The 19449-nt window shown below is 44.2% G+C and overlaps 1 protein-coding gene across 2 annotated transcripts; it reads left to right on the forward strand.

Moving 5' to 3' along the window:
• Positions 743-18863, forward strand: MS4A8 (membrane spanning 4-domains A8). Of its 2 annotated transcripts, none has more exons than XM_005699648.3 (7): positions 743-950; positions 1295-1514; positions 3752-3874; positions 9163-9222; positions 11168-11305; positions 18141-18254; positions 18432-18863. In XM_005699648.3, the coding sequence occupies exons 2-7, from the start codon at positions 1299-1301 to the stop codon at positions 18531-18533; spliced, it is 753 nt and encodes a 250-aa protein (XP_005699705.1). In that variant the 5' UTR covers positions 743-950; positions 1295-1298; the 3' UTR covers positions 18534-18863. The 2 variants fall into 2 exon arrangements, with proteins under 2 accessions (XP_005699705.1, XP_005699706.1); XM_005699649.3 differs by having other exon boundaries at positions 821-950; positions 1298-1514.

Genomic DNA, 19449 nt, shown 5'->3' on the forward strand with positions numbered 1-19449 from the left:
AACTTTCAATATATAAACCTTGCCATACCCAAAATATGTCCTACATCTTCTCTCTTCATGCCTTTGCCCTCCTCTGTTCCCTCTGCCTGTGATAATGTTCTTACATTGACCACTTAACCAAATTCTAGCCATCTGATCAGTTTCATCTATTCACTCAGCAAGCATTTCCTTAGTGCCTATTATATGTCAGTAGGAATACAAAGGTGAGTGTGTCATGGACCATTCCATCAGATCCTCAAAGTCTAGTACAACAGCTTTTATACGCTTTGCCTGTGTAATTCATGAGATGTTCATCATGGATGCACCAATATGCCTGCCCACTCTTGGGCATGTTCTGCTTTTCTGCAGACTCTGATGTAGAGCTTATGACTTAAGTTCATTGCAATTCTTATTTTACAGGCTGTGGCTCCCCTTTTCTCATGCAGTTTATTGATTTCCAATTCCACTGTTTGTCTGAAGTATTTCCTCATCTCTTCACATCCAGTGAATCAGTTTCTCCTTCATTCTCCTGCGAGGGTCTCTTGTTTCTCTACTGGGCTGTTTACTTTGCTCTGTCTTGCTCAGAGTCGGACACGACTGAGCGACTGAACTGACTGAACTGACTGACTGTCTTGCGTTACAGCTGAGATGTGACCACTGTACACCCACCTCCTTCCTGTGTTTCTCAGGGCGCCACACACAACTCTTCCTTTTCCAGTAAAGACTGAATTGCAATTAAGTGGTTCTTTGACCAAATCAGGAAGTTAATATGGGTGTGGAAGCTGAGCTCTGCGTAACTGGTAGCCAAGTCTGTATCTGGGAGGAAAGCAGAGTGGACTTTGGATCTTTTTAGACACATCCCCAAACCCAACCCAGTGTGTTCACTCTCTAAGGAAAAACAAGCTACCTACAGCAAAGAACTGGGAATAGACAGAAAGAAGTGAGAGAGACTTCACCACTGGCAGAGCAAAGTGAGTACCCTTGATCTAATAGTTTCTGTGGATAACTGAGGGGCAGTGATAAGGTTTGCTGCCGAATGAGATTTGAATGAACCTGGGTGTGGGGTGGAACATGTGGCAGGGTTTACTGTACCAGCTTTTGGGGGTCTGCTCCAAAAAAGAGTAGAAAAAGAAAAGAAAATTTTAAACCAGACCAGAATTCACCAGTAACCTGCGTGTGTGTGTGTGTGTGTGTGTGTACATACACACAATTTTTCAGATTCTTTTTCACCATAGGTTATTACAAGACATTGAGTATAGTTCCCTGTGCTATACAGTAGGCCCTTGTTGTTTATTTTATTGCACTTGTTTTTCAGCAGCATGAATCCAACAACTTCAGCAGGCCCCACGGCCAACTCTATGTTTGTGGTGACACCCCCAAATGGATACACAGTGTTCCCTGGGGGCATGTCTCAGGTGCCCATATATCCAAACTACCAGTCCCAAGTCCAAGTAATTCACGGGAACCCACCTGTGTGGCCATCTGTGAGTCAGCAACCCACCGAGAGAACCCTAAAAGAAGGCAAAGCCTTAGGGGTAAGTGAAACTTCACTCTACAGGGAGGGGGTCACATACCTGGAGTTGGAGGAGGAGGCAGTTTCGGAAACACGGACACTCCAAATCTAGTAAGTGGGGTTGGAGCTGACCCGGCCTCGCCAAACTCAGATCTATGAGAAAGCTCAGCTGTGCAGCATCACTAGGGCGTCTGTGCAGGGCCTTGTATTTTTTGACTCAGGCATTTTAGGAAAGAAGAAGAAAAGCAATGGGGAAAAAAAAAAGCAGTAAGCTGACACCTGTGTTGATCCATGTGGCCTCTGGAAGAAAGTGGGTTCAGCAGGCCATGAGGTGAATTCTGAAAGAGCTTGAATGGACTATCTGCCCAAGAAGATAAAAAGCACAATAGAGAACTAACAAAATAAGAGATCCCAACAACTTTCCCCCTAAGAGGTTGTCCTGGGTAGTTCAAGGAGAAGCCCATTTCATTGCGGCATCTGGATTCTGATCCAGACTGTCTGGAGCTCAAATTCTAGCCCCACCCCCCATTCATTGTCCATGGGAATGTCAATAAATACAATCTGTAGGCCAATTTGTATCTGCCACATTTACAAAATACCCAGTCGTTCCATTTCTGAGACTTAGTCCTGCAGGTATACCTGCACATGCAAGAAATATGACAGGTATGAGCTTCCCCATGGCAGCACAGCTGGTGATCACAAAAGAACGGAAACAACCAAAATATCCATCAACAAAATCCTGGTTAAAGCCATGTATCATACCTCCAAAGAATGAAATGCAGTGAAGCTTTAAAAAAACAAGTAAGCTCTTTGTGCAACAATGTGGACATAACCCCAAGATGTGACATGAATGAAAAAAAAAGAGACAGATATTGCATATAGTTTATTATTGTGCAAATTTAAGGAAATAATATATTCATATCTGCTGCCATTTTGTCATCTATATACCATTAGTATGTATAGTATTTGTGTGAGAACATACCTGCATGAGTTTCCAAGGGCTGCCATCACAAAGTGCCATAAACTGGGTGGCTTCAAACAACAGAATTTTATTCTCATAGTTCTAAGGCCAAACACAATCAAACTATCCACAGGGCCATGATTTCTCTGAAGGATAGGTCCTTTAGAAGAGGAGCCACCAGGGAAGGGTCTGTTCCAGGCCTCTCTCCTAGTAATAGTTCCTTGGCTTGTGGCAGCATAGCTTCAATCCTGACACCCATGGCGTGTTCCTGTGTTCATGAATGTGTCTCTCCCCATGGCATTCTCTTTCAAAGGACAGCAGTCAGGGACTTCCCTGGTGGTCCAGTGGTCAGTGCTCAGCACTTCCACTGCAAGGGTTATGGGTTTGATGGCTGAGGAACTAAGATCCTGTGCGTCACATGGCATGGCCAAAAAATTTAAAAAGGACAGCAGTATAAGATTAAGGGTTTCCTAGGTGGCGCCGTGGTAAAGAATCTGCCTGCCAATGCAGAAAATGCAGGAGACGCCATTTTTTTCCATGGATCAGAAAGATCCCCTGGAGAAGTGAATGTAAATCCACTCCAGTATTCTTGCCTGGAGAATCCCATGGACAGAGGAGTCTGGCGGGCTACAGGCTACGTGGTTGTAAAGAGTCAGACACGACTAAGCACGCACGCATATATAGGATTAGGGGTCCAGTACACCTTATATGACCTAGTTTTATCTGCACTGACAGTATTTCCAAACAAAGCTATAATCTGAGGTGCTGGGGATCAGAATGTCAGCACACAAATTTGATGGGGGAGAGGCAGTCACAATTCAATCCATAACAATATCCTAAAGACATAAGTGATGAGCACAAAGATTTATCTACAAAGATGTTCATCACAGTGTTATTTATAATATGAAAAAAATAGAAACAGTCTTTTTCACCCGTACAAGCTCTCTGCTCCAATGACTCCACAGAACATCCACACGACAGAATCTGGGCAGCTCTTAAAAACATAAGTTTGAAGGATATTTAATTCTATGGGGACATGTTCATGATGAAATGTTAAATGTATAGAGACATTGTGAATTATCCATGTATATATCTGAAAAGAATAATGGAAGTTTATCCAACAAAATGTAAACCATTGTTTTCTCTGAGTGAGGGGGGAATGGTGGGCAGTTTTTATTTCAATTTTATATTTTTCCATATTATGTTTTAGACCAGGGAAACAAAAGATTTATTAAAATAAAAAGGGGGCAGAATCCAGACTCAGAAACAAAGGCTTCCGTTTGTGGCTTTCCTGACAGGCCATCCAGATCCTGATCGGCCTGATTCACCTCGGCCTCGGTTGCGTCATGGGGACTGTCCTCATGAGGGGCTATACTGCTGTTTCATTCTATGGAGGCTTTCCCTTCTGGGGAGGCATCTGGGTGAGTAATACAAGTCACCTCGCAACCAAGTTCTCCCAAAGTGCCAGCACACTCTGGGTCACCGTGTCAAGTTGTGCCCTGCAGGTTCCCAGCCAAAGGGGCAGGCTGGATGGAAACCCAGCTCAGGTCTTGTTCACCAAATGAACTACTTTGCTTTGGCTACCCTGACAAGTACCTCTGACTGGGTGACTTGCACAACAGAAATGTGGTATCTCACAGTTCTAGAGGGCAGAGATCTGAGATCAAAGTGCCAGCAGGTTTGGTTTCTTCTGAGGCCTCTCACCTTGGCTAGTAAACAGCTATCTCTTCCCCTGAGTCTTTGCATAGTCGTGTGTGTGTGTGTACACCCTAATGAAAATGTGTATGTGTGTGTGTGTATACTCTAATGAAAGGTTGCTGCTACAAGCTGAGCTGTGAACAACGCTGGGATTTTTGGCCTCCAAAGAAGAGGAATTTGATCTGGGGCGAGTGACAAGGCTTGATTGCTCAGAGCTTTTTGTGTAATAAAGTTTTATTAAAGTATAAAAGAGGTAGAGAAAGCTTCTGACATAGACATCAGAAGGGGACAGAAAGAGTGCCCCCTGGTTAGTTTTTAGCAAGGAATTATATACCTATTAGCAAGCTACTAATTAGAGAAAGGGAACACCTCAAAACTGGGAGAGTTGCACCAGCCTTTCACCCACAACATGTATGTTGAGATAGCATTGGCACAAGGTGAGTCATCCCCAGCCATAAAACAATTGACATGAATCTTGAAGAAAGGCAGACTTCCAAGCAAATACACATAGTTCATTATCATAGCTTAAGGAAGAGATTTCCATGAGAAAAACACATTGGTTAGCCCAAGGTTTGAGATAAAGTTAAGTTCAGACAGAACCAGGTATCACCATGACAACACAGGATTAGAAGAGAAAAGAAAAAAAATGTCTGCCACTTGTAATTTTATTTCCTCTTGCTGCTTGGGGACCTCTGGCCTCCCTACCAAGGCCATTAACACTGTCACTAATCTCGTTTCATGAGAACATAAGTCATATTGGTTTAGGTCGAAGTCCAACCCTGATGATCCCCTTTAACCTTAGTCAGCTCTTTTTTAAGTCAAATTGTTTGGTTGTTGTTTGGTTGATTTTTTCGTTTATTTCTTTGTTTATTTGGCTGTGCTGCAACTTAGTTGCCATACGCAGGTTCAGTAGCTGTGTGCATGGGCTTAGTTGCCCTGTGGCAGATGGGGTCTTAGTCCCCTGACCACGTATCGAACCCGCATCCCTTGCATTGCAAGGCAGATTCCTAACCACTGGACCACCATGAAAATCCCCCTTAATCATCTATTTAAAGACCCTGTCTCCAAAGAGAGTCACATTCAGAGGAACTATAGGTTAGGGCTTCAAAAGATATATTTTGAGGGGACATAATTCATCCATAACACCAAGGGTTACAAGACCATGCAAGGCAGCATTCACCCAGAAAGGCCACTTTCCTAATCCACCCACCCCAGAGGGCACGGAATATTTTTCTAGTTTATCAACCCAGAGGAGTTACCATTTTCTAATTCCCACAAAAGGGCCCATGTATAAAGATATACACTGGGAACAGCCCTCAAGTGTTGTTCAATGTAGACCCACAGCCTGAACTCCAAGAGAAAAGCATTTCCACCCATGCTCAAGGGTCAATAAGCCATTAAAAAAATGGGGACTCAGATTAGGGTCCATGGAAGGGCTTCCGAGTCCCCATTCTGGTAAAATACTTGGGGGGTGTTTTCTGTCAAAGTCCGTAGCTTTCATCAGATTCTCAGAATGATTCGTGACTCCCTAGAAGGTTATTTAACTTATATGCAGAGTACATCATAAGAAACACTGGGCTAGAGGAAGCACAAGCTGGAATCATGATTGCTAGAAGAAATATCATTAACCTCAGTTACGTAAATGATACCACCCTGATGGCAGAAAGCGAAGAAGAACTAAAGAGCCTCTTGATGAAAGTGAAAGAGGAGAGGGAAAAAGCTGGCTTAAAACTCAACATTCAAAAAACAAAGATCATGCCATCTGGTCCCATCACTTCATGGCAAATAGATGGGAAAACAGTAGAAACAGTGACAGACTTTCTTTTTTTGGGCTCCAAAATCACTGCAGATGGTGACTGTGGCCATGATATTAAAAGTTATGACCAACCTAGACAGCATATTAAAAAACAGAGATCTTACTTTGCCAACAAATATCCATCTAGTCAAAGCTTTGGTTTTTCCAGTAGTCGTGTATGTATGTGAGTTGGACTATAAAGAAAGCTGAGTGCCGAAGAACTGATGCTTTTGAACTGTGGTATTGGAGAAGACTCTTGAGAGTCCCTTGGACTGCAAGGAGATCCAACAAGTCCATCCTAAAGGAAATCAGTCCTGAATATTCATTGGAAGGACTGGTGCTGAAGCTGAAACTCCAATACTTTGGCCACCTGATGTGAAAAACTAACTCATTGGAAAAGACCCTGATGCTGGGAAAGACTGAAGGCGGAAGGAGAAGGGGATGACGGAGGATGAGATGACTGGATGGTATCACTGACTCAATGGACATGAGTTTGAGTAAACTCCGGGAGTTGATGATGGACAAGGAAGCCTGGTGTGCTGCAGCCCATGGGGTCAAAAAGAGTTGGACATGACTGAGCACCTGAAGTGAACTGAAAAGGTTAAGGAGTACATGTCCTTTCTCTTCTCCAAGGCACTGTCTTTAAGATTGGTTTGCATTCTCTCTAGTGTCCTCCTCCTACACACATACACACACACACACACACACACACACACACGTGCATACATACATACACACTCCTTCTTCCCCCTCCACCCACCAGTCTCCTTTTCCTGCCTGCTGATATAGTCTGTCCCTCAACTCACACACCTGTCTGTGACTCAAATTCAACTTTTCTGACAAACAGCAAAATTCCAGAGTAACCTAGATGTCAGCCAAAGTCACCTTATCCCATGAGATTTAAATAAAATAGCCTGGGGCTTCTCTGGTGGCTCAGGGATAAAAGAAAAAAAAATCCACCTGTCAATGCAGGAAACAAGCCAGGAAGATCCTACAAGCCTCGGAGCAACTGAGTCCATGCACCACAGTTATTGAGCCTGTGCTCCAGAGCCGGGGAACCACAACTACTGAAGCTCATGAGCCCTAGAGCCCATGCTCTGCAACAAGAGAAGCTACTGCAATGAGAAGCCTGTGCACCCCAACTAGACAGTAGTCCCCACTCTTTGCAACTAGAGAAAGGCTAGCACAGCAACGAAGACCCAGTACGGTCAAAAATAAAATGAATAAATAAATGAAATTAAAGGGAACAGGCCTCAAAAATTTAAGGACTACTATAAAAATTTCACAATAAATAAATAAAATAAAATAGCCTAGAGTTAGCCCCCACCCTCATTCCCACACAATATCTGCAAAATGGCAGGGTTTGTGCTCTAGGGAATGTCTTTCTTTGCATCACTGCTCCCTCTCTCTCTCTCTCTCTCTCTTGCTCCCATCTGTCTCTTCTCCTGAGATTTTGGTCTTCTCTCTTCTCTACACAGACCTAACTTGGAACCAACCCCTCTTCCTGCCCCCAAGCACTCACAGGGAACCTGTTCAGTATCAGTAACTTTAATGGAGTTTGGGGTGGCAGAAAGGACTAGCACGCCAGACAAAGAACACCTTGCTACTGAGCATTAGCCTCCACTGAGTATTAAGTGCCCAGTGACTGCCCTGACAATTCAAATGCCTCACTGGCTTTCTCCTTTTCCGCCAGGATGCTCAGTGACCTTCAGCCCTCCTCCCATTTTTCTGCAGTTTTGTTCTTAGCTGCCTTCTTGACTCCAGGACTGTCTTTCTATTTCTTAAAGATCACTAATGCCCTCTTCTAAAACAAAGGCTCGTCTCCCTTGGTATCTCTAAAGGGCCAGCAGGAACATCAGAAATCCAGTTTTTTGTTCCCTTTCTTCTTCATCAATTCTCTACAAACAGAAGGGTGTACAACTGAGATTTGTTTTTACACTTCTAGGAAAAATGGCATGCCCCTTAGAAGGCATAAGCAACTCGAGTAAGTTTCATTGTAAATCACCATTTACATTCCCAGGCACATGCATCCACCCTGACTGGGAGCAGGTAGACAGTGGGGGTTAATACCACGGGATCTGGAGTCAACTCTTTGGATCTGACGCTCAACTCTGCTACTTTCTGGGTGGTGTTGGATGCATTATTTTAAATCTCTAGCCACAGGACTTCCCCGGCGGTCCAGTGGTTAAGAATCCTCACTTCCACTGCAGGGGTGCAGCGGGTTCAATCCACGGTCGAGGAACTAAGATCCTGCATGCTGTACAGGGTGGCAAAAACATAAAAATAAAATAAATAAAATAAAAAGCAGGATGTAAATAAATAAATCTCTAAGCCTCAGTCCACCATCTATAAAATGGGAATAATAATAGTGCCTGATGGGACATCATGCAGTTAAATAAGGTAAAGTTATAAGAAACACTTCATGTAGTGCTCAGCAAAGCTTTTCCTAAACAGTGGCTGATGCCCTTTCAGACCACTGTTGCTGCCATATTGGGCAAATGCCATATTGGGTAATCTGTCCAGCCACTGTGCCTACAGAATACCAGTGCTGAAATAAATGCACACAATCTACCTTGCAATTCTCACATTGGACGTTCAGTTTTGTAGACATGTGACACTTTTCTGAGTCGCTAAAAGGTACTCACCTAGGTGTGCAGACAGGCAAGGACTGAGGTTGGGTTAAGACATCTCAAAACAGTACAGCTGGTAGCCTTTCCTTCTCCCCATCCCAAGCCCCCATGCCCAACTGAATCCTGAGATATGGGTAGGAAACCAACAAGATATTGCGTGTGGAAAAGCAAAAGAAAAAGAAATAAACAACATTTACTCTGTATAGGATCTACTATGTGCAAGACACACTAAATGCCAGATGAGGGGCATAAATTTTCTAGTGATAATGACACTTAGGAAGGCATGTCCTTTTCCCCCTTTTCAAATGAGGAAATGAATATTTGAGAAATGAGTAACTTAACCAAGATCACATGAGTTTCAAGCCAGAATTTACAACTAATCTGCTGGATCCCGCTTCCCTGCCCTGTGACGTGGTGCAAAACACATTCACCCATTCACTCATTCTTTCCCCTCATGTTGACCTAGGGTCTCAGCAGTGGAACATAGTGTGTATGAGAGAATGTGTGTGTAAACAGAAGGATGGAAACCTGAAGACGGGGGCTCTAACCCCTGACCTCTTTCTAAACCACCTCTCTTCCTTGCCAGTTCATCATTTCAGGATCCCTCTCGGTGTTGGCAGAAAAGCACTCACCATCTTCTTGTCTGGTAAGTCACATCCTGGTACTGACTCTCCCAGCTGGGGACCTATAGGAAAGACACACCAGGGGGAAAAGAAGATTAATCCCTCCCTCATCCATGCACCTACTCATAACCAGACATGGGGCTCTGACACGTTGTTGTTCAGTCACTCAATTGTGTCTGACTCTTTGTGATCCCCGTGGACTGCAGCATGCCAGGCTTCCCTGTCCTCTATCTCCCGGAGTTTGCTCAGACTCATGTCCCCCGAGTTGATGATGCTATCCAACCATCTCATCCTTTGTTGCCCCCTTCTCCTCCTGCCCACAGTCTTTCCCAGCATCAGGGTTTTTTTCCAATTAGTTGGCTCTTTGGCCAAAGTATTGGAGTTTCAGCTTCAGTATCAGTCCTTCCAGTGAGTATTCAGAGTTGATTTTCTTTAGGATTGACAGGTTTGATCTTTTTGCAGTCCAAGGGACTCTCAAGAGTCTTCTCCAGCACCACAGTTCAAAAGCATCAATTCTTCTGATACTTGCTCACACATAATCACAGGGCCACATGAACCTGGACAGAATTCCAAAAAGGAAAATACCTAGAGGACTTGGGGGAGGGGAGAGCAACACCGCCACATTAGTTAGGGCATCAGAGAGTGGAGAGAAAGAATAGCTTCCCAAGGACGTTTTTACAGGAGGCACAGAGCTCCCAGGGGCCCAGGGCTCCCCCACAGCTGAGCAGCACACAGAGCGGGCCCCCGTTTTTTCAGACAGCCAAGGAGGCTCAGGCACCTGCCTCTCTAAGGAATCCAGCCAAAGGAGCTCTGTTAATCAGCATGGACAAGGCTTCATGGTCCCCTAGCAGTATGCCCAGAAAGTATCCTGGTTCCTCTCACAATCAGGTTATCTAGCCTAAGAGGCTTCGAGATAGCCAGGTCCCTACACCAGAGGAAATCTATTTGAAAATTTCCAAAGGAAAGCTCAAAATTATGGGCATATCTATTTGCACCTGGGCTTCCCTAAGTAGCTCAGCAGTAAAGAATTTGCCTATCAAAGCAGAAGACATGGGTTCGATTCCTGGGTCAGAAAGATCCCCTGGAGAAGGAAATGGCCACTCACTCCAGTATTCTTGCCTGGGAATTCCCATGGACAGAGGAGCCTGGGGGGCTACAGTCCATGGAGTCACAAAGAGTCAGGCATGACTGAAGCGACTAAACAACAACTTTCTGCATGTGGCCACCAGAGCCTGTCACATTCCAAGACACCAGAGGTTGATCCTCCTGCCCATCTCCTATGGGATAAAAGGATGGAGTGTTTCCCAAAGATTATTCTTGGGGACACTTGTGCAATGACATACTCTGTGAAGATGGGTAGGTATACTTGGAGAGATTTCTATATATTAGCATCCCCCACCCGAAGATCCGTAATCCTTGTTAAAGGCTCTTATAGGTCCTGCAGCAAAGACCTGTTTAATTTTAACTTAACTTTGTTTCAAAGTTAATTCAGCCCCAAATCTTTCTGTTAAAAAAATTAAATTAAAAAACTTTAAAAATATTTATTTACTTTCGGTTTCCCCGGGTCTTTGTTACCTTGCAAGGCTTTTTCCCTAGCTGCAGCGAGTGAGGGCTGCTCTCTGGTTGCAGCGTGAGGCCTTCTCACTGCAGGGGCTTCTCTTGTTGCAGAGCACCGGGCTCTAGGCTCACAGGCTTCAGTAGTTGTGGTGCATGGGCTTAGTTACTCTGCGACACATGGGATCTTCCCAGACCAGGGATAGAACCCATCTCTTGCATTGGCAGGCGGATTCTTTTACCACTGAGCCACCAGGGAAACCCCAGCCACACTCCTTTCTGCACAAAACACTGCCTTGTTTGCGGCAGAACTAAGATTCTGGGAAATCCTGTTAAGAAATACTTGTTGAGTCGCTGCTCATTTCAGTTACAATTGTTTTCCTCTCCCACTCTGACCTTTTGTATCTTTTTCAGCTGAATAGCAGCGTGGGTTTCAACATCGTCAGTGCAGTCTTCTCCATGATCGGAATCGCACTCTTGATCGTAGATTTAATTATCACGGCGCCCTACAGCTACCCTGTCTATAATCCTCACTATGCCCCCTGGGGCGGGGTGAGTATCCTTCTTGACCAGTGCCCCCCTCGGTTCCACCTTAGTTTGGTTTAGAAATTGTTGGAAAGGGCCTGACGTGTTTTTGAAATATGGTTTTCCCACGGTATATGCCCAATAGTGGGATTGCTGGGTCATATGGTTGTTCTAGTTTTAATTTTTTAAGGACCCTCCATACTTGTTTATATTCCTACCAACAGTGCAAAAGGATTCCCTTTTCTCCATACCTTCTCTAGCATTATTTGTAGATTTTTTGATGATGGTCATTCTGAATGGTGGGAGGTGATACCTTATGGTAGTTTTGATTTGCATTTCTCTAATAATTAATGATGTTGAACATCTTTTCAAGTGCCTCTTGACCATCTGTGAGTCTTCTTTGGAGAAATTTCTACTTAGGTCTTCTACCTATTTTTTGATTGGGTTATTCTTTTTTTTTTTTCATTAAGCTGCATGAGCTGTTTGTATATTTTTGAGATTAAGCCTTTGACCATTGCTTCACTTGCAAATATTTTCTCCCATTCAGAAGGTTGTCTTTTTGGCTTATTTACAGTTTCCTTTGCTATGCAAACTTTAAGTTTAATTAGGTCCCATTTGTTTGTTTTTGTTTTTATTTTCATTCCTCTAGGAGGTGGGTCAAAAAAGATCTTGCTGTAATTTACATCAAAGAGTGTTTTTCCTATGCTTTCCTCTAAAAGCTTTATAGTGTCCAGTCTTACATTTAGGCCTTTAATCCATTTTGAGTTTATTTTTGTGTATGGTGTTAGGTAGTGTTCTAATTTCATTCTTTTATATGCAGCTACCCAGTTTTCCAAGCACCACTTATTGAAGAGACTCTGTGTCTCCATTTTATGTTCTTGCTTCTTTTGTAATAGATTAGGTGACCATAGGTATGTAGGTTTATCTCTGGGCTTTCTGTCCTATACCATTGATCTATATTTCTGGGGTTTGTGCCAGTGCTATACTGTCTTGATTACTGTAGCTTTGTAGTATAGTCTGAAGTCAAGGAGCCTGATTCCTCCAGCTCTGTTTAAAAAGATACATGTATCTCAGTGCTCATTGTAGCGCTGTTTACAATAGCCAGGATATGAAAACAACCCAAGTGTCCACTGACAGGTGAATGAATAAAGAAGACATGGTGCATTTACACAATAGAATATTACTCAGCCGTGAAAAAGAATGAAATTGAGTCATTTGTAGAGATATAGATGGACCTAGAGTCTGTCTTACAGAGTAAAGTAAGTCAGAGAGAGAAAAATGCATAACATATATTAACACATATATATGGAATCTAGAAAAATGGTACATATCAATCTAGTTCCCAGGGCAGGCATACAGACGCAGATGCAGAGAATGGATGTGTGGGCACTGGGCAGGAAAGGGAGGGTGAAATGAATTAGGAGACCAGTTTGCTATAAATGCACTGGACTTCCCAATAGCAATACACTACCGTGTATAAAATAGTTAGCTAGTGGAAACCTGCGGTATAGCAGAGAGCTCAGTTCAGTGCTCTATGATGAGCTAGATGGGTGAGGTGTGGGGGGAGGGATGCCCAACAAGGAGGGGATATGTGTATGTTTATAGCTGATTCACTTTGTTGTACAGCAGAAACTAACACAGCATTGTAAAGCAATTATATTCCAATAAAAAAAGAAGAAAGGGCCCAACAACCAACCTTCTCCAAGTGCGGTAAGAATTGCAACAGAGTTTAAAGTCTCTGATCATTCTTAGTTTCTCCTTTTGTAAAACAGTATCTACCATATGACACTGTTAGGAAATTTTTAAATTTATAATTTCATTTATGTAATTATATATTTAATGCATGTGTACCTGCCAACCTGCCTCCACTCACTTTTTTGCCTTCCTCCCCATCACTAGGGACAAGGAGTCAGTAAAGATTTTCTGTAAAGGGTGAGAGAGTAAATATCTAAGTCTTTGCAGGCCATCTGGTCTCTGTTGCAGCTACTCCACCCTATCTGGTAGTGGGAGTGCAGCCATAGAAAATACAGAAACAAATGAGCTTGACTATGTGCTGATAAAACTTTATTGACAAAAATAGGCAACAGGCAGGATGCAGCCAACCTGTGCTCTACACCAGTGCCATCCAATAGAAATAGGATATGAGCCATGTATATGGTTTTGAATTTTCTAGTCATCATCCTGAAAGGGGGGAATAAATGAAATGAATTTTAATAATATGTTTTATTTAATCCAATAGATTCAAATGTCATTTCAACATGTAATTCATGCAAAAAATTATCTTTATATTTCGTATTTGAGATATGAAGTGTTTGAAATCCACTGTGTATTTTGCACTTGTGGCCTAGCCACATCTCAAGTGTTCAACAGCCACACAGGGCTCATGGCTGCTGGATACAAGAAACCAGCTATAGATGAGCCTCGTGTAAATTCAACCTCTCCATCTGTACAGCAGAGTTCATTTCCTCCCCCTCCTCACGGCCTTTCTTCTATATCAGCCATTCTCCCCTTTGACTGGAGCTTTCCCATCAGCATATGAACATGCTTTTGTTCCCTCCATTGTAAAAAACCAACCAACCTGATACCAGATACCACTCTATCTCTTGGGCCAGATACCAATCTATCTCTCTGGTCCTCTTTGCAGAAAAATCCTAAAAAGATTTGTCCACCTCACTGTCTCCAACTCTCTCTCCTCTTACATTTGTTCTTGAGCCGACTCTAAATCAGACTTTCTGCTTCACTTCTCCAAAAACTTCCTATGGTCTAAGTCCCCAGTCAGGAGTCCTCTGTGATGGATGTCTCACGGTGTCCAGTCTGCACCCTGCAGCTGGTCCTCCTCTACTCTCCCTCCTCCCTCTCCTTTGCAGGTTCTGCCCTTTTTCCCAGTCTCCTAGGCTGTCCTTGGTCCTCTTTTTCCCCCCTGCTTGCACTACCTTGGCAATCTCATCTAATGGTAACCACAAACACCTTCTCCAGAGTAAAGAGCACCAACCCAAATCTCTCTCCCATACTCCAGTCTCTTGTGATCAACTGTCCACACAACATCTTGAAATGAACATATCCAACTCTCATCTCCAGACTTTACTTCCCAAACCTTCCCTTGGATTTCCTTATCCCGGTTGATGACAACTGCATCTTTCCAGTCACTCGGGATAAACCTTGGAGTAATCATTGACCCTCTCTTTCTCTCACACCTCCCTGCCAATTCCTCAGGGAATCGTGTTGCCTCTACCTTTAAAATGCATCCAGCATCCAACCATTTTCACCAGTTCCTCCAGTTCCTCTCTGGCCAGAGTCACCATCACCTCTCAGCTTCCTAATGATACCAACTAGGGCTCTTGGCCTTCCCCAATCAATCGAAATTGACTAGAGGTCAGACAAGGCTTTATAGGTGCCCCGGTTGTAGCAGGGGGTGAACGAGGACAAACAAGAGATTCCCCTGCTTGCTCACTACCTGGGAGGGCGGGAGGGTTGGGGGGTGGAGCGGTGAGCTTGTTCCTTGCATAAGGTGAGGGTAGGGCTTCCCACGTGGCTCAGTGGTAAAGAACCCACCTGCCAGTGCAGGAGATATGGGTTCCATCCCTTGTTCGGGAAGATGCCCCAGAGGAGGGAATGCAACCCATTCCAGTACTTTAACCTAGAAAATCTCACGAACAGAGAAGCTTAGTGGGCTACAGTCCATGGGATCGCAAAAGAGTCAGACATGACTTAGCGACTAAACAACAGCAGGAGTGTGCCCAGGGGTTGGGCCAGAGGGGTGGCTTTGGTGTTTTGCCCACCTCCCCCCCAGGTGGTGTTGTGTGCCTTGAACATGAGCAGCATGCTGCTTTTGCTCCTAACACCCTGGTTTTGCTCCAGGCTCTTCAGAAGTGGCAGTTGGGATTTTCGGTTTCTTTGTACCTTTTGTCCATAATTTTTCCCCAACTGAATAAGCACACAGTTATTTTTAGTCCCATATAGTTTCTTTGTACTTTGTTGTTCAAGATGAGGTGCCTCCAGGGACAAGCATTGCAGCATTGCTGCAGAGGGTCCCAGATCTCAGCCTGTTTCACTACCTGCTCTCCCTGCTCCTCCCTTGTCTCCTTACAGCTGTAAGGACAGCAACTAGAGCGAGAGTGAGCCTTTCTGAGATGTAACATCACACCACTTCTCTGCTTAAAAGCTGCCACTGCTCCCATTTCACTCACACACACCAAAATAAATAAATAAATAAATAAATAAATAAATAAAGGCCAACGTCCTTACAGGAGCCTAAAGATGCTGGCCTCTGTGGCCCCTGACCCCACCCTCTGGCTCTCCTCACTTGAACCACACTAACCTCCTTGATGTTTCTGCAAGCACACCAGGCATGTTTCCATCTTCAGGCTTGGAAAGTTCTCTCGGCTACTTCCCCAGCCCCCTTGGTCCTTCAGGCTGTTTCTTAGTAACCACCTTCTCAAAGAGACCCACCTGAATGACAGAACCGCTGCACTCCCAGGATCCTTCTCCCCCACATCCCCAATTTACTTCCCAGTAGCCTTAACCATCATCTGAGGAACTCTGCAATTTACTTGTCTGTTATATTTCATGCTTACTAATTGTCTCCTCCCACTAGAATATAAGCTTCATAAGGGCAGGGACATTTTCCTGTTTCATTCACTGCCCTGTCTTAAATACCCAGACCTATGTCTGGGACATGATTGACAGCTGATAACCATTTGTCAAATGAAATAAATGTGCCTGGCATGGCTTATACTCGGTAAATAGAAACCATTAATTGTTATTTATTTTGATCAGAAGTCCTTCCCAAGACTTTTGTCTCCAAGATTTGTGAGAAGAGCCTCGCCCCAGAGAGCCTATCGACCATGCCCATGTCTTTTATCGAAAGTACCTTGAGTTTCTCCCTTCTGGAAACACTTTATGGCTCCCAGTTGCTTTAGGATTAAAGTCTAAATTCCTCGGCCAGGTATTTATTGCTGCCCAGAGACCTGGCTCCAACTCTGTGTGCCCTGCCGCTCACTTCCCTTCCAATCCCTTGCTCCCCCGGACCTCCAGCTCCTCCCGCCCCCCATCCCCGCCCCTCATCCGTCACCCTGAGAGGCAGGCACTGAAGAACGCTTGTGTCTTTTCTTCTAGGAAATAGGAGGCATGGAGTATTCATTGTAAGAAATGAGGAGGCAGATGCAGGTTGAAGAGCTGAGGGAGTGGGGTGGGTGGGAGGGGAAAAGGCTCAGGAAAGACTAAACCACGCAGCACTGCCAATGCCCTGGAGTGGAGGCTGCAGTAACTTTAAGTCAGAAAACGTGGCTTCTAATCTTGGTTCTGCCCATGTCTGATCTCAGAAGGAGAACTCCTCCCACCCCAGTTGCCCACCCCACCCTCAGACCTCAGGCCTGGCATCTGGACAAGAAGAGCTGGACTTCATCTGATCTTTGTAAATGATGACCCAAGGGATAGGTGCTCCAGGAGCTCGACAAGCATGAATTAATGCCCATCAAACGATACATGTCTAAATTCTCTGTGTGTGCGCTCAGTAGCTCAGTCACGTCTGACTCTTTGTGACTCCATGAACTATAGCCCACCAGGCTCCTGTCTCCATGGGATTTCCCAGGCAAGACTACTAGAGTGGGTTGCCATTTCCTACTCCTGGAGAATCTTCCCAACCCAGGGATCAAACTCACATCTCTTACGTCTCCTTCATTGGCAGCCATTGGCAGATTCTTTACCACTGAACCACCTGGGAAATCCATCTAAGCTGCTTGAAGGATCCCTTTTCCATGAAGAGTTTTCTTTGTAAAAGAATTGTGTTAAAAAGAACTTTATGAAGGACCAGAATCATTTGAAAACACTTCCTTCCTGAAACTCTGTGATTCTTTGACTAAGCCTCATCATCCCACCTTCCCATTTGCTTGGACCACCCTTTTGTACCCCCACCCTCTCTAACTCATGTAGGGTGAATTCCATCTCTCGCTCTCCTCAGTGCCCTTGAGGCACCTTTTCCCGACTCTTTTATACCTCTTACTCTGTTTGATGTGGATTGTAATTATCCACATCCGTATCTGTCTCCCTCATTCGACTGTGCCTCTTGGGATGCTTCTCTGAGCCCTTTGTACCGAACAGATCTTTAGTAAATACTTGCTAAATTGAAAGGGAGGCAAAGGAAAGAAGGAAAGATGGGGCCTCTCCAAAAGGGAGAATTCTCTGAGCAGCTGACTCTCACTTATGTCATTTTAAATTATAATCAATAACATATATTTGGTATATATATATATATAAGCCCCAATTACTTCCCTCTACAAAATGGCACTGTCACAGCCAAGAGAATGACCTCAGTAGCTGACTTTCTCTAAAAGTTCAGAGAAATGGTAGAGGTTTACATCAGAACCTAGGAAACTATTGATTCCTAAAGATTAGATATTCCTGCTTTGTGAAGTGTCATCTTTTCATGAGATGCCTTTTTCTGCAGCTGCCACCTTCCCACTACCTTGCTCAATCCCATCTTTCTCCTCTTCCGATACTGCTTCTCTCTGTGGCTTGTCCATACTCCCAAATTTCTATTCACTTCCTACACAGAACAGTTCCACTGTTTCACTGTCTGACTCCAGACCATACCCTCAGGTCCCTGATATCTGAAGCAAAGTGTCAAGGGGTTTCCCTAGATAGTGACTATCCTCTCTTTTAGGGCAGCATTGCTAGTAAGTGTTAAGATAAAATTTGTTTCACAAACACTCTTGGCCTTCACAAAAACCCAGTGAGGTATTTTCTCCACGAAGCTGAGATGAGGTTAGGGGACTTCATCAAAGCCATACAGATGGCCACTGCAGAGTCAGAGCTCAGACTCCCAGACATGCACTCAGGTCCTCCTGGTCCATTCTGGTTCCAGGCCCCTGGGATGGCCATTTCCGGTTTGCTGCTCATCTTCTGCCTCCTGGAGGTGTGCGTTGCAAGTGCATCTGCCCACTTTGGCTGCCAGCTGACCTGCTACCAAACCAGCAACGTGAGTCCCAGAGGCTCCTCGGAGGATGGGAAGAGGTCCTAAAGAGGGTGGAGACTAGAGGGTTCATCCTACTCCCCTTCCTGCCCAGGAACAGGAGGGCTCCCTTGGTACCTAAAGGCATGCCCAGTCCTTCTTGCTTCGTCACTGGTACACTTCCTGTTTCTCTGTGTTTTCCAGGTGGGCGTGGTCATCCCAAATGTCTATGTAACAAACCCAGCGGTCAACCCAGAACCAGAGAACTCGCCACCAAATTATTCTGAGGTCCAGGGTGACAAATAAGCAAACCCAAATGTTCAAGAAGCATTTTTCTCTGGAACCCAAAAGAATACCTCCCTGTCTGGGCTCCTGAAACCAGATTCTTCCTTCCCTGACAATTTAAAGGAAACATCTCCCCAATGGCGTGCGTTCCTGGACTTCATTCCATTCAGCTTGGTAGTTGTGCTGCTCTTCTTTCAAAGAGTAGACAGGAATTTAAAATGGATTTTAATAAGAAAAGGTCCTCCCTAGGGCATCCATGCACGGGTGTCTTTGTGCCGCACATGTCTAGACAACCCAACCTTCATTCTTTCAATTATTCATTCATTTAATAAAAACACACTGAAGATTTGATATGTTTAAGGCTCTAGTCACAGCAAAAGGAGGGTGAACACTGGGGAACACAACTGTCCTTGACCTCAGGGAAATTCTGGCCTCAGAACAGAGGACAATATACAAGCAATTTTCTCTGACTTGGAGAAGAAATGTGGGGATATGAAGCGAGAGAACAGACAGGGATCTGATTTAGTCTGGTAGTGAATCAAAAAGGAATGTGGAAAGCATTGATTGCAGCAACATGTAGGGAACTAAAAATGATCGTATTAAGTGAAGAAGTCAGACAGAGAAAGACAAATATCATATATTACTCATATGTGGAATATAATTTTAAAAATTGATATACATGAATTTATTTACAAAACAGAAACAGACTTACAGATATCAAAAACAAACTTTTGGTTACCAAAGGGGAAACGTGGCAGGGAGAGATAAATCAGGAGCTTGGGGTGAACATTCACACACTACTACATATAAATAGATAACCAGCAAGGACCTACTGTATAGCACAGAGAACTCTACTCAATACTCTGTGATAACCTATATGAGGAAAGAATCTGTAAAAAGAATGAATACGTGTGTATGTATAACTGACTCACTTTTC

The sequence above is a fragment of the Capra hircus genome, chromosome 29 (assembly GCF_001704415.2).
Source record: "Capra hircus breed San Clemente chromosome 29, ASM170441v1, whole genome shotgun sequence".
Taxonomy (NCBI): domain Eukaryota; kingdom Metazoa; phylum Chordata; class Mammalia; order Artiodactyla; family Bovidae; genus Capra; species Capra hircus.